The sequence below is a fragment of the Sorex fumeus genome, unplaced genomic scaffold (genome assembly GCF_029834395.1).
Source record: "Sorex fumeus unplaced genomic scaffold, SorFum_2.1 ptg000024l, whole genome shotgun sequence".
NCBI lineage: Eukaryota > Metazoa > Chordata > Mammalia > Eulipotyphla > Soricidae > Sorex > Sorex fumeus.
This window is the reverse complement of record NW_026606081.1, coordinates 19,770,414-19,785,353: the sequence shown is the minus strand read 5'-3', so window position 1 is coordinate 19,785,353 and position 14,940 is coordinate 19,770,414. Positions and strand designations below refer to the sequence as shown.

At 59.6% G+C, this 14,940-nt stretch overlaps 1 protein-coding gene across 1 annotated transcript; it reads right to left on the bottom strand.

Annotated features, from left to right (window-relative positions):
- Window positions 1–4,055: 4,055 nt before the first annotated feature.
- On the bottom strand, window positions 4,056–8,219 carry CUNH4orf54 (chromosome unknown C4orf54 homolog). The gene has a single exon (XM_056114303.1). It carries the CDS (start codon window positions 8,217–8,219, stop codon window positions 4,056–4,058), a length of 4,164 nt encoding a protein of 1,387 aa, XP_055970278.1.
- Between the last annotated feature and the right edge of the window lie 6,721 nt (window positions 8,220–14,940).

Here is a 14,940-nt window from a genome sequence, read left to right as displayed (position 1 = left end):
CTCAGAGGCATTATGTACAGGTGTGTCTGCAAATACCTGGACCTTCCCTGTACCCTTGGTGACTTCTCAAAGGACATAGTCTGTCCCGCAGAACCAACTGTCTTACTTTACCTCAGCTGGGAATTTAAGGGCCAGGTCTGCTGGTGATAAGTAATGAGTAATAAATAAGTCAGAATGTAATCGGGATCCTGATGTCTGTTCGAAACAAGTCTTCCGAGGAACAAGCTTCGAGAGGCAGGGTTGAGGCCTGAGGTCAGCAATTCCCACTTTATTGCACAGACAAGTCACGCTTAGACTCAAACTGCCTTTGAGAGATGGGAGGGTGCAGCCACGGAGGGAATCATTCAAGGAGGAAAACGGCTGCACCTGGCCACACTTGGTTTTGAGGGGGAGACGGGTCTCCCCTGCACCCCTGACGCTAAGGTCTTGTTTTCAGGGCAGTCTTGGCTTCCAGCATGGAAACCATCATGGTTTAGGGTAAAGGTCCCAGCCTGGCATTGTACCAATGGGAAGGTTCAAGCAGAGCACAAGAGGCAAAACCACGCCTCACACGAGCAGACGTCGGAGCATGCAGAAGCCACCGGCAGCACACAGAGAACAGAGCCACAAGACAGACAAGGCCTGTCTGGCCTGGGGCACAGAGTGAGGCCTGTTCCACCTTGACCTGGTCAGCCGCCTGCCTGCTGCTCCTCTACACCAAGAGCCTGAAGGAGACTTGCCATGCAAACCACCCTGTGGCCAGTTGCTGCCTCAACCAGCCCCGTCCTGCACCCTGAGGTACGGGAACATGTCAGGTTTGCTCACTAGCCACTGATGGGAACCATGGGCACAAAGCTGACATCCTGAATTAAAGTATAAAAAGAAAAGGCTTGACAGAGGGGCAGGACCTCAACCATTCAATCAACCCAGTAAAATTAAAATAGCACAAACTGTCTTAACAGAGTTGTTCAGGAAAATACAGAAACTTACACACTCAGTTTATAAAAAGCCAAAACTAAGAATAACATGATGTAGAGGAAGTTTTTCAGATGGATTCTCAGTGTTTTTATAAATAGTCCACTTTTCTGTCTTCTTCCTATTAAAAAAAAAGTTAAAGAGGTTTGTTAGTCCTGACTTAAATGTCAAATAAGAAAGAAATACATCAGAATACATTGAATGTAACTGCTTAGCTAATTTGGGCTGGAGTGATAGCACAGTGGGTAGGGCATTTGCCTTGCACGAGGCCAACCCGGGTTTGATTCCTCCGCCCCTCTTGGAGAGCCTGGCAAGCTACCGAGAGTATCCTGCCCGCATGGCAAAGCCTGGCAAGCTCCCCATGATGTATTCGATATGCCAAACACAGTAACAACAAGTCTCACAATGGAGACGTTACTGGTGCCCTCTGGAGCGAATCGATGAACAACGGGACGACAGTGCTACAGTGCTACAGTGCTTAGCTCATTTAAACATTAAAATGATGAAGTTCACATTGTAAAATATATGTGACAAAAGTCTTTTAGAACCTTCTACGCACTCTATAACACCCAGGCAGTGCCCAGAGTGGAGTATCTCTTTGAGATTTGATTAAATTCAATCTACTCTTCCAAATAGGTTTGAGTTAAATGTTTGGTTTCATCGACACCATCCACAAATGATGTTTCTCTAATCTCATGCAGCATCACAATACTGAGAGACAATGAAACACTTAGAATTCGCCCTGAGTCAATGAACTGTGTCATGAGAAAACTCTGCCGAGGACCCACCAATATGCTCAGGTTCTCCTGGCAATTAGCTCTTCCCTTCCGCCCTCTATGAAGTTCTGACAACTATTAGAACTTTTCCCATTGACATGTCTTTAACATCGGGAGGCGGGTGTTGATATCTGAGCACAATATTAGAAAGGCAGAGACAGAGTAGCTGATGGGGGTAGGGCACTCTGGGCGTGTGGACATGTCACTCCCCACCGCTGAATGGGGGAGGAATCAGTCAGTGCATTTTGGGCAGACATTGTCCTTACAAACAGAGAGGCACAGCGGGCCAGGGGCCCCTTCCTGCAACCTCCTCTGGGCTGCCCTGTGCAGGCAGGCTGGCAGCTCTGTCTGTGGGGTCTGCTCCCTCCCGAGCCTCAGCTTTCTTCTCTGCAAATGCTCTCTGGACCAAATAACGTCCCTGACTCCTTTGTAGAGTCAGGCACAGGCCTTTCCTCCAGAAAAGTCTGCGGTTGCTTTCAGAGATCATGGTCCAGAGTGTGCACCTCAGTCCTGAGCAGGGGTGACAGGGGATGTGCCCCAAATACCATGTGTTTTAAAAATAGCTTTCCATGCCAGGAAAGGGCGGCACTCTTCTTTTGCGTGTGCTTGGCCTTTTCCTTGGAAAGTGGCCGCGAGCTTTCAGCCGTTGCATTTCGAGGGATCCTGACTGCGGTGGACAGCCAGAGCTGGCCTGTGGCTGTGCAGCACTCCTGGTCCCTGCCCGGCCTGAGATCCCGAGGGCAGTCATCTCTCATCTCAAAGCAAAGATTTTAGTGAGGGAAAAGCGTTTTTGTTTTAACCACTGTCCCAACCTTGACTACTGAAAGCTCTGACTTGATTATGTTTACTGGGGCTCCCGGTCCCTGCAGGCAGGCTGGGGTCAGGAGCAGAGCTGAGAGCGGCTCACCCTGTGGCGTCCCGCACCAGCAGGCAGATTAGCTGCTCCGAACAGCCCCAGTAAACACGCCGCCTGTCCAGACGCTGAAGTAAGTGTCTGTCTACAAGCAACTCCCTTTCTTCTGAAAAACCAGTCCTCCAATTCAGAGTGACTTCTTACAAGTGGGGAGTTTTTCTCTACTCGCCGCATGCAACCAAAGCACATTAATTATCCTTAGTCCTCCCATGGAGCCTGGGACAGTTTTGGACAGAAAGAATTAAAATTCTCTGTCCTTCTTAATTTTAGGGGGAAGCTCTAGAACTCTCTTTTCTTCTATCTCCTTTTCTCTCTTTTTGAGCAGTAACAGAAAGGCTGTGTCCCTAGCAGCATGCTGTCATTATCTGAAACTCCAGTGCCGTGGCAGCCCTGGAGTGTCCTGGGTACAGGGACATAGCTGGGATGGGGCAAGGAGCTCCGCCCTGAGGGTCCTGCCGTCTGACTGAGTGGCCTCACTGCTCTGCCATCTTAGGGAGGGGACACAGCACATCTCTTGCAGCAGAGATAGGGCTTATCTCTCTCCCCTTGGCTCAGGCTAATCTTTGCCAAGTAAAGTCCTGGGAGTCTCCCAGCCTTACCTCCCCGCAGTGCCGAGCCCCTGTGAACCCTCAAGGCTATCGTGTGGGCCAGAGCTGGTGGGGACGAGCTGCCCCCATGGCCCAGCTGACCCCACAGGCATTCAGGGAGGCCCAGGACTTGAGAAGCCCCTCAGCTCTCCTCAGGGGTGACCCAAAGTGTGTCTCCCAAAGTCAGGGAGTATGGGTACGGAAGCAGGGCTGGCCACCTGGGCAGTGCAGACTGGCCAATGCTGAAAGCCGGGCCCATTCTGAGCAGGGGAGACCGCAGCAGGGACCCCCACCCCACCCCACCACATGTGTGGGCCGCGTGCCTGGGAGCTGCACGCGTGAGTGCATGCCTTGGTGTGTTGTGTGTGCTTGGGGTCTAGAGGGAAAGTGGCATGTGTGCACCCGTGTGCAGGTAAGAATGCACACGCACACATGTGTCTGTGTGAGCGAGTGTGAGATACCATGGACTGGAGGGCTAATCAGACCTTGAGGAACTGGAAATAGGCAAACCGGGCTATAGAGGAAATTTCAAGAGGAGTCTCTGCAGAAAGCCTCTGAGCAGGACAGACTCTCTGAGGGCAAACGTGGCCTGCCCCGTCCTCGTCTCTGGGGACCAGCCCGGGGTCTGCGGGGACAGCAGGAAGCTGCCCCTGACATCTGCTGCTTCAGCCTCCAGGACAGGCCTGCACCACCCACAGCCGAGCAGGTCGGGGGCCAGAAGGTGTCAGCGACAGAGCGGGTCTCTGCCGTGGGGCGCCCTCCTGCTCTGCACCCGCCACCCAGAGCCCACGCGAGCCCGGGTGGGCACTCACCTGGCGATGAGGCTCATCGGTGCTCCACCACGAAGCTCATGGTGGTGCCGTCGAAGGAGGGGGGCGCGACGATCCGCGGCCCCAGCGGCTGCGAGGTGATGCTGATGACAGGCTCGGCCTGCCCGGGGCTGAAGCCCCCCGCGCCCAGGAGCTGGGCAGTGGCCGGGGCCGGAGAGGGCGGCGAGGCGGGGGCCGGGCCAGAGCCCAGGAAGTAGGTGGTCTCCTTGCCCGGGGACTCCCCGGGCGCAGCGCTGCGTGGTGCCTGCTGGAGCGGGGCCGGGGGCAGCACGGTGGGTAGGAAGCCGGGGTAGATCATGTAGGTGGGGGCGTAGGCCCCGGGGCTCAGGGCCACGGGCAGGGACACGGGCGCCACGGCCGGCTGCTGGGCGGTCACGGGCACATCCACATACTGCCCGGTCTCGGGGTCGAACAGTCTGCGGGTGGCTGGCTGCAGCGGCGTGTCCACCAGGTAGTACTGGCCGGTGGTCACGTCCAGGAGCACCTTGCGCTGTGTCTGTGGGGCCCGCGGCGGCGCGAAGGGGTCAGTCGGGGCCGGGGCTGGCAGGCCGGGCGGGGAGAAGCAAAGCACAGGGGGCTGGGCAAGGGGCGCGCCCGGGAAGGCGCCCGCAGGGGGCTGCTCGGGGGCCGCCTTCTCCCGGGCCGGCTTGCTGCGCCATGCCGGCCTGCTGGCCGTGTCCTGCGAGCCCCGGGGCGCGGCGGGCACCTGAGTACGGGCGCTGAGCGGGGGCAGGCTGCAGAGTGTGGCAGCCGAGGACGTCGGGGGGTTGTCCCTGCGCTTCGGGGGGATGACCAGGCAGCTCTCGCAGTCGCCCTTGCGGCCGGGCAGCCCCTCGGAGGGACCCCTGGCCGCCGGGGGGGAGGCCTTGAGGGGCCGCGGGGCGCCCGGCGGAGTGGCCGGGCCGTCGGGGGGTGAGCCCTGGGGGAACTTGCCGGCCACGGCGCCTCTCCTCGGAGGGTCCTGGGGTGCGGGGGCCAGGCAGAGCGAGCGCGGGCGCTCCCGGGCCTGGCCCTCAGCGGCCCGCGGGGACGCGCCGTCGGGGCCTGGGTTGGAGTTCCGGCGCCTCAGTGCCTCGGCCGGGCCGGACCCGGCCTGCTCCTCGCGGGCAATGAGGGAGAGCACGTGGCTGCCGGCCAGCGCGGGCAGCGGGTCGCTGCGGCGCTTCCAGGCGTGGCGAGGGAGGCCGCAGAGCTCGTCCATGGAGCGCACGGCTGCCGTCAGCCGCTGCAGCGCGCCGCGCCCCTCACCGCGCCCCTCGCCGCGTCCCTCGCCGCGCGCCCCGCCGGGCGCCGTGGACACGATGCGCAGCACGGGCAGGAAGGGGCCCTGCTCGGCCTTGTTGGGCGCGATGGTGGCCACGGGCAGGCGGCCGGACGCGCGGTGCACCAGCACGGTGCCCTCAGGGGAGCCCGCGCGCGCCCCGCGGTCCGCGTCCTCCCGCCGGCCCGCGGGGGGCGGGCCGGTGGCCACTACGGGCGACGGCGGCCCGGGGCGCGGCCGGGGGCTGGGGCCCTGCTCGGGGGTCCCGCCGGCCTTGTCGCCGTCCGCTGGCCCCTTGAGCAGCTTCCTGACGTCGCGCACGGGGTGCAGCGGGCCCTGCGCCCTGCCCCGGTCGCGCACGTCGCGCACCTGGAACTGCGGCACCTTGTCGGGGCCGTCGGCGCGCGGCCTCGGGGGCGCCCGGGCCGCCTCCGCGCCCGCCAGCCGCGGCGTCAGCAGCTGCGCGATGCTGAAGTCCGCGCCTGCCGGCTGCTGGACGCTGCCCAGGCGGATCTTGATTTCGGGGGCCTTGGGCCTGACCACGGCCGTGGAGGTGGCCGGCTGACCCGGCCGCGCGTCCCGGGGCGTCTGCTGGATGTGCGGCACGAAGAGGCGTGACCTGAGGGTGGGCTTTGCCGCGGGGGGCTCCCCGGGGCCGGGCCCTGCGGGGGCCTTGGACGTGCCCCCGGGGGCCGGTTCCGGGCCGCGCTCGGCCTCCTGGTCCCGCCAGGCCCGGAAGGCGCTGTGCTGGCTGCGGGCCAGCGCGCCCCTGGCCGCGTCCGCCGCGGCCCTCGCACCCTCGCCGCCGTCCTCCGCGGGGCCCGGGGCGCTCTCCCTGGGCGCGCTGGCCCTGAACCCGGGGGACCTGGCGCCTGCTGCGCCGTCCGCCTCCGCCGCGCCGCCCGCCGTGCCCTCCGAGCCTGTCTCCGAGTGCCGGGAGCTCTGCCGCTGCAGGGCCGCGGGGGGCGCCTCCCGCGGACCGGGGTCGCCGGCCTCCCCGCGCTCCATGCGGAACTCATGCTCGCGCTGCATCTTTTTGGAGATGACGTTCTGGAGCAGGCTGGACGCGAACCGCGACTTCTTCTGGGGCGCGGGCTGGCCGCTCTCGCTGGCCGCCGAGCTGGCCTTGCTGTCGCTGCGCTCCCGCGGGCCGGGCTGCGCCTGAGTGCGGCGCGGGGTGTCCACATGCTTGATCTCTCCGTCCACCTTGCTGACCACGAACTCCAGCGCCCTGCTCTGCGCCCTCCTGGCCTGGGCCTGCAGCTGCTCGGCGCCCGGCCCGGCCCCGCCGCCCTTGCGCAGGCCCGCGGCCACCGAAGCCGCGCTGCCCCTCCGCAGGCTCTGCTCCACCCGGGCGCCCACGGCCGCGCACTTGAGGTCCAGCAGCGTGGACCAGCGCCCGAGGCCCCCGTCGGACAGTGCGGACAGCGTGGACTCCCGCGAGCTGACGTGCAGGGCCTCGAAGCAGGGGTAGGCCAGGCTGCGGAAGGCGCGGCTGGTCAGGCTGCGCACCTCCTGGTCGGCATCGTCCAGCTCGCTCAGGCCGCTGGACGCCCCCCCGGAGCGGTCGGCGAGTTCCCAGGCGCGCAGGGCCCCGCCGCGGCCGCGCTCGGCGGCCAGCCGGAGGCTCATGTCGCCTGCATGCTGGCCGGCGCCTCGGGGCAGCTGCAGGGCTGGCCCCGCGCTAGGCTCATTTATAGCCCCGGCCTGCGTGATTGATAGGAGGATCTGGCGCCCGCAGCTGCGCGAGCCCGGCCCTGGGGCTGCCCGCGGGGGCTCGGGCCAGGCCTGGCGTGGCTGGCCGGGGGCCTCCGCCTCGGTGCTGTGCCCGCTGCTGGGGGCGCTGGGCGAGCGGGCGGGGTTGCTGCTGGGCGTGGTGCTGACGTAGCAGCTGCCCTCCTCGTCCTCCTCGGTTGGGGTGGTCGCGTCCCCCGTGGTCTCGTCGCTGCCCCCAAAGGACGCGTAGTCCACGAGTGAGTAGATGACGTTATTGTCCTCAAAGTCCCAGCGGGAGGCCAGCCCCACGTCGAAGTCCGTGTCCTGCTCCACCTCGCTCAGCTGGATCTCATGGGTGGTGATGTAGTGGGCACCCTCGGGGCCGGCCCTCAGCGGGTCCCGGCGGGCCTGGGCCTTGGTGAGCAGGTCCGGGAGCTTGGGGCCCTGCTCGCCGTCTCCAAGAGTCTGGCAGCCTGCCACACCGTCCCCACCATCCCCGCCGTCGGTCTCAAAGCCCAAGGAGGAGGATGAGGTGCCCAGAGCGGCTGTGGCTGCAGCCGCCTCGCCGGTGCCGGGAAGGTCGTCCCTGCTGGCCCCTGGGGAGGACGATGAGCAGGAGGAGCAGGAGACACTGCGCGGTGGCCGGCCAGGCTTGTCCCCAGCGTCCTCCTGGGGGAGCTCCATGCCCCGGGGGCCCGCCCGGGCAGCAGCACACAGCTCCATGCTCTCGGCCTCTGCCTGGGACGCTGCGGGCAGCTCCGGAAGCAGCTGTGGTCCCGGCTCCTGGCTCTCCGCCCCCCCGACTGGTGAGTGCCGCCCGGGGACAGCAGCTGCCACCAGAACCCCGCGTCCGGGCTCCAGCTGCAGCAGGAGCCGGAGGTGAGTGTGGGCGCTGCACTGTGACCCCTCCTGGCTGGGCAGGGCCCGCAGAGTCGCCTGGAGCAGGGCCCCACGTGCCCCGGCCAGCCCCCGGGCTGCCCCCCGCACCTCCCAGCAGCTCAGCCTCGGGCCCGGGGCCAGCTGCCAGCGGGAGCAGGTGAGGCCCAGGGGGCTGGCGTGGGAGGCGGGAGGCTGGGGGGCCGCGGCTCGGGTCGGGAGCGTGGCCAAGCTTCCGGGGCCGTCTGGGCAGTGGTGGTCCGTGGCCACAGCAAGAGAAGCATCTGGAGAGCAGAGGGAGAGCATGTGGGGGTCCCGGGGAGGCTGCGTCCTTCCTGTGGGGTGGGGGGGAGGGTGGACACGTCATTCCAGAAATACTCCTCGTGCCGGCTCCCTGTTATGCTGAAGCGGGCCGGGGGAGGCGAGAAGCAGGGGAGAGCCGGGGGTGGGGGACAGGTGGGTGCTAATCCAGACCACGTGGTACCGGCGCCCCCTGGTACAGGATGCGGGTACCCCCACCCCCGCCTTCCTCTCCGGGTCTCAGCCGCGGTTCTCCCTGGTTTTTGGGCACCGTCCGGCCCGGTTGTGCTTTTCACAGCATGAGAAACGTGCCAGAAAGGTCTCCTAAGCGCCCGGGAACACACCAGAGCTTCGCCGCCATTCCCCTGGCCCCCGAGCTGCTCTCCTGGGACCCAAATTCGTGGTTTAAAAATGGAATAACCCTCCCCAGAGTGCTTCCAAGTGTGAGAGGGCAGTTCCCGGGCTCAGAGACGTGGCCTGCCCAGTGGGCTCACTAAGGAGGGGCACGGGAGGCCAGAGAGGCCTGCCCATGCCCCGACAGACCCCCAGGGCAAGCAAAAGCCATGAGGACAACACTGGTACACTGGGCCGCCGGCCATGGCAGACAGTGACCCTCCGAGTAAATATAGTCCGAATTTCACTGACTGGATTCCAACCAGGCCTACAGGCAGCCGAGAGGGCAGGGACGCGCTGGTCCCTCCCGCGGGTGCCCCTGGGGGTCACTAACTGGGACCCTTCATGCATTTGCCAGCTCGCTGTGGTCACTGGAGCCGTGGCTCAGGCTGGGTGCTCTGGCCTGGCCACACTGGCCACTGCCACCTAGCATGGTCGGTCCATCAGCCAGGCTGCCAAAGGAAGCATGACTTTAGACAGCCACATTAGTAGGGATCAAAAATAACCGGCACCAGCCTGCTCCCGCCAACGGCACACACGGGAATGGTCCTTCCTCTGGGTGGGTGCAGGGGGCCTCCAGCCCTAGCCCTGCCACCGCTCCCTGGCTTGAGGCTGGCAGGAATAGCTCAGCGAGCAGCAGATCGGGCGGTGCCCTGTGGGACCCTGGGGGGTGGGGGGCGACGCGTCTGGTCTCAGGCCTCAGGAGCCTGGCGCATTCATACAAAGGGGCGAGGCCCCAAGCAACCAGGAACAGATGTCCAGCCCCGCAGCTCCTGACCCACAGCCTCGCGGATCCTGAGCTCTTCCCGAGCACAGTGGCCGCAGGGGGAGTCCAGTGCCCACGTGGCGAGGCCTGGGCCCAGACTGCAGGGCTGATCTCGCTCTCCCTGAAATGAGCCTCATGCCAAGACGGGGTGAGAGGGACAAGTCCTGTGCACACAAGGGCGGTTCTGACCTGTGGGAGGAACTGAGGCTGTGCTGCAGGACTGAGTGCCCACCCAGGGGGACCTCCTTTCCTGCAAGCTACCCGACTCGAGGCACCTTCTTTCCCACCCGCTGCCTGTGTTCGTCTGTCACGACGGACAGACAGGCTTTGAGTTTCTCCTGCGGCCGGCCAGGGACAGGGCAGACTGAGCTCGGGTGCGGGGAAGGCTAGGCTGTGACTGGCTGTGCTGTAGGGCCTGCAGCACCTCACTCCTCCCCCCCCCCCAGCTCCCCCAAGCCGAGGTCACCCCAAGGGCACTTACCTCCAGGGAGCCTCCTGGCTCGGTTTCTTTCTAGATGAACGTCAGTGCAGGAGAAATAAAGGGAAGTATATTTTTAAAGTATGGTCTCCAAAAAGTGAGCCTTTTAATTCAGACTGTGTATTCTCTGTAAAAATCACGAGCCGGGGTGATAATTCGCAGGCAGGGTGTTTGCCTTACACACGGCTGACCCGGGTTCAATCCCCAGCATCCCATATGGTCCCCTGAGCTCTGCCAGGGGTATTTCCTAAGCAGAGTCAGGAGTCAATCCTGAACGCTGCCAGATGCAAAACCAAAATAAATGAAAATAAAACAAGTCAAGAAACTCTATTTTGTTTTGAAAAATAGATAAATGAAATAAGGATAAGTTTCAGGGGGCGTGCTAAGGCCCAGCTTGACTGTCCCCCTGGCCTTCCAGGTTCCAGTCCATCCACGTCACTAACGAAAATGGTCCCTTTCTTCTGGGCTCACTTGCTGTCATCTGATAGCCCCGTGGGGCCTTTTATGGCTTCTCTGAGGGTCATTCCTCACACAGGTGAGTGCAGAGATTGCCTCTCTGACCTCAGCTCTTGGGCAAGAGCCTGTGAGTCAGGCCCCACTTTCCCCAAGTGAGCCGGCCGGCAGGAAGGTGGGTCCGTGGGTCACTTTATATGGAAATTCACAGGGCACCCAGGGGCTGACTCAGTGCCATTATTTTTGTCTCTGAGAGGGAATCTGTTAACATTCCCTCAAGGTCCTGTGAGATGCATCAGAGCTTGTAAAAATTTACTATGATTAAATAAATCAGGCATCACAAGTGTGAGGGGGACAGAGGGTAGTTAGACTAGAGAAGGGAGCAGTATGACAATAATAGTTGGAAGAGTTGAAAATGATCACTTTGGGCAGGAGCTGAGTGCTGCAAGTAGGTGAAGGGATATACCTGATAACCTTTTAGTGTCTGTATTGCAAACCACAATCCCCAAAACAGGAGAGAGGGGGAAGGAGAGAGAGACAGAGACAGAAAGAGGGAGGGGGGAGAGGGAGACAGAGACAGAGGGGAGGAAGAGAGAGAGAGGGAGGGGGGAGAGAGAGAGAGAGAGAGAGAGAGAGAAAGAGAGAGAGAGAGAGAGAGAGAGAGAGAGAGAGGAAGGGAGAGAGAGCAGAGAGGGAGAGGCAGAAAGACAGAGAGAAACAGACGGGGGTGGGGGTGGGGCAGGAATGCCTGCCATAGAGGTGGAGGAAGGGTGGCAGGGAACCTGGGGACATTGGTGGTGGGAAACGTGTGCTGGTAGAAAGACGGGTGTTGGAACATTGTGTGACTGAAACCTGATCATGAGCAGCTTGTAACTGCATCTCACTGTGATTCCATTTAACAAGAACAAAATTTTAAAAATCAATAAACCAGGCCTGGAGCTAGCTTCCCCGTTTCAGGACCGTCTGTGCGGCCACTGCAGGTGGCATCCCTCGGACTGGGCAGGTGCTCTCGGGCCTCTCTGCCAGGCCTGGAAGGTTTTCTGGGCCTTGCACGACTGCCCTGCTCACACACTGCCTTTCAAGAAGCTCTTCAGGGCCAGGCTGGACCCGAGTGGCCGGGCGTCCTGGCAGCCAAAGACAGAGAGCCTGCATAGTCGGTTGGTGACCGGTCAGTGTCCCCCACACTCCGGGCACTCGGCCCACTTGGGAGGTGGAGGAGAGAGGGACTTTGGTTCCAGGTCTTGGTCACCTGCTGAGCCGGGCTCCCTGTGGGCAGGAAGCTGGGTCTGTTGCTGCCACTGGACAGTGCCACCGCCTCAGCAGCTGCCCATGCAGGGACTATCCCTGAAGTGGCCTGGAAGGGTGAGGGAGGGGTGGGATTCGCCCCAAATTCCCGCGAGGACTTTAGGGCCCCACATACAGACGGCGTAGTACCAGACGGCTAGAGGAGCAGCCTGACCTGGGACTGCGGCTTTCCTGGGCCCTGCCCCCGGGACAGCTGTGCCAGCCTCCCCTTCCCGACCTCTGTCACACTCTGTGTGTCTCCTTCGTCCCCCTCACTCCCCCCGGCTTCTCTAGAGGGTCAGGGCTGGGGTTCCCTAATGTCCTTCCTCTAAGTGGGGCCGGGAGCAGAGGGTTCCCCGACGTTGTTCCCCTGGGCAGGGCTGATGCTGCAGCATCCTGAGCCACAGTTGTCCAACCTGCCCAGGGCCGATGACTGGGGTCCATTGGAGAGCAGGAAGCAGGTTCTGGGGCTGGGGATGTGGCCAGGGAACTTCACCTGGCAAGCATGTGGCAATGTGTGTGTGTGTGTATGTGTGTGTGTTGCATTGTGTGTGTCTGCCCAATCATCTAACAGGTCACCCTGAGTAGTTCCAAGTTGGTACCGGAACACTTTAAATGACCAGTAGACACAGTTTCCTGTGAACAGAATCCCACTTTAATCCCAGTTATTTCTGAAGTTGCAGAGTGGATTTTTTAAAAACCTTTTCAGTCTTGACATTGCACTGGGAGGGGGTAGCATATTGCTTCTTCTCCCCACAAGTCTGACTTCAGACCGGACCATTTTAAACATGAGTCTTGGAGGATCAATTCAGCGTTTTCATTTTTGGCTGTTTTCTGTGAGCATTTGGAATGAGCATGAAAATGGTTTAGGATCTCATTTCTTTGCTTCAAATATCACACTCGAATCTGCTCAAGACTTCAGCATTAAGATGCAGATCATTGACATCAGGAGACAAAGTGGCAGGTCCGTGTGCCTCACAGGATGAGAGCGTCGGGTTTGACCATTTCTGTGCAGAGATGCTGACTGCAGTGTTTCTAGAGAGGCGATTGGGAATCCCCTAGGTCCCCATCAGGAGAGGAGGGATGATTGGTCATGAGCACAGAGGCTGGAGCAGGGGTGAGAGGCTGCAGACCAGAGCGAGCTGAGACACACAATCAGTCTGGAAAGGATTTTCGTGGGAAGAAAGGTTCCCACTGAGACATGTCTGTGTGGCTGTATTCCACAACACGAATAACGAAACTTCCGAAGCGAACACATGGTCTTATCAACCCAGAACATAGTCAGAAGTGTAAACACCAAACTAAGGCTGCTTTTGTGTATGCGGAGAAAAAAGATTGAATAATCATGTTTTCTTTACGTCGTTTGATTCATCTGGACTGTGACAGATGAATTTCCTCTTATATACAAATCTGATTTTATTTGGAAAATATTCGCATCCTTTGTCAACCATCTGGCGCTAAGCACATTCAACTTTAAGTAAATGCAAAAATGATTCAAACGGTGGTAAGTCTTAGTCCTGGTTTCCCCTCAATCAAAATAGGAAATAAAGTCCAGAGAAGCTGAGAGTTCTTTAAGACCACACAGCCATGATGAAGGAGAACTAGAACCCTTATAATCCTCAAATCAGTGCCTGCTCCCGCGTTGCTCAGATTTGATTACAGAGAAAGCCAAGGGGAAGGAGACTAACTGTATCCCCCCAAATGAGGAAATATCTCTACAAACACCAAATAGCTTCATCCTGGCATTATGTATTATCTCAAAAATGAACATGAATTAAACTATGAAGTAACATGAATGAATATCCCTAATGTGGTATATCAGTTACCAAGAAAATATCATTCAGAATTCTATTATTAATCTTTGTTTTGGAACCACACCCTGCAGTGCTCAGGAATCACCCCTGGGAAGCTCGGGGATCATGTGGGGTCCCTGGACCCAGCCCTGGTCAGCCCCGTGCAAGCCAAGTGCCCATCCACTGCACTATCACTGTGGCCCCTATTACATCACTCTATAAAAATCCGTTACAGATTTTATATAAAATCCCCAACCAAATGACTCTCTGAAATGCAGAGTCAGGTTAGCCGCTGCTCGTGGCCTTAGGGCAGAGGTGTGGGTGCCTGGAGATAGTGGCCACAGCCGAACCCACACAGCCAGTGAGCCTGAGCCTGTCATTTGTCTCTTGTCTGCAAGCCTTTGCCCCCTGGAACATGCACCTGATTTTCACACCCTTCTAAGCCTATTTTCACACATATTTTTTTTTCAAATTTTGAAGTAATGGTTTGTTTGTTTGTTTGTTTTTATTTATTTATTTATTTTTTGCTTTTTGGGTCACACCCGGCAATGCACAGGGGTTACTCCTGGCTCTGCGCTCAGGAATTACCCCTGGCGGTGCTCAGGGAACCATATGGGATGCTGGGAATCGAACCCGGGTTGGCTGCATACAAGGCAAACGCCCTACCCGCTGTGCTATTGCTCCAGCCCCTGTTTGTTTGTTTTTAAATAAGCAGCTTCCCCTTCCTTCACACACCAGTAAAGGCAGAGTCCCTGTGGGTCAGCATCCTGGAGTAGGTGGGAGCCATGGTCGGGGTCAGAATATCCAGGAACCAGAGCGTTCCAAGCTGGAGCCCCGGAGTGACAGGCCCTTGTTGGAATCATGATCCGCCTTCCCCAGCTGTATCCCTGAATTAATTTAAGGCTCACTCAGCCCACAGTGTTATGGGGATTAGGTGATCCATTTAAAGCACTTAGCACAGGCCAGGCCCTCCGCAAGGACTGGGATATACGTGACTTGCTGCCAGCTATTGTCAGGCTGAGTGGAAATTTAACCCTTCCCTCCTCATGTGTCTCCTGTCCCTGCACCCAAACCTGGCTACTGCTCGGGCCTCACATGGCCTTTGGCCTGTAGATGGCCTGCCCCAGGCTGCAGGCTTCCTGGAGAAGGGAGAGCTCTGGAACTGGGCTTTAAAAGTCTGGCCATTCTACTTCTTCCCATCTACCTCAAAAATGCCAAAGTCCTGGCTGGAAAAGACACAAGCATGACTCCATTCATCATGCGCTGAGCACTGTGGCAGGGAAACGGGAATCACCCGAGTGTCCATGGTGAGAGGGGAAGGCAGCCATTCTCCCGGGGAAGGCTGGCAGCTGTAAGGAAAGGTGAAATCACGCCATTTACCGCAGCGTGAGCAGAACTGGAGCAAATCATGCTAAGAGAAGCCAGAGAGGCAGACAAGGGGGCCAAGGCCGTAACTGCACAATAACCCGCGAATAACCCTATTGGCATTGGGTGAAAACAAAAGTAGAAGGGTCTTTCATCAAGAAAAACATTTCCAGAGGGGGGGGGGGGTAGAAAGAG

Excerpts from the sequence above, each read along its gene's own strand:
- CUNH4orf54 (XM_056114303.1), bottom strand. The coding sequence starts at position 8,219 with ATGCTCTCCCTCTGCTCTCCAGATGCTTCTCTTGCTGTGGCCACGGAC.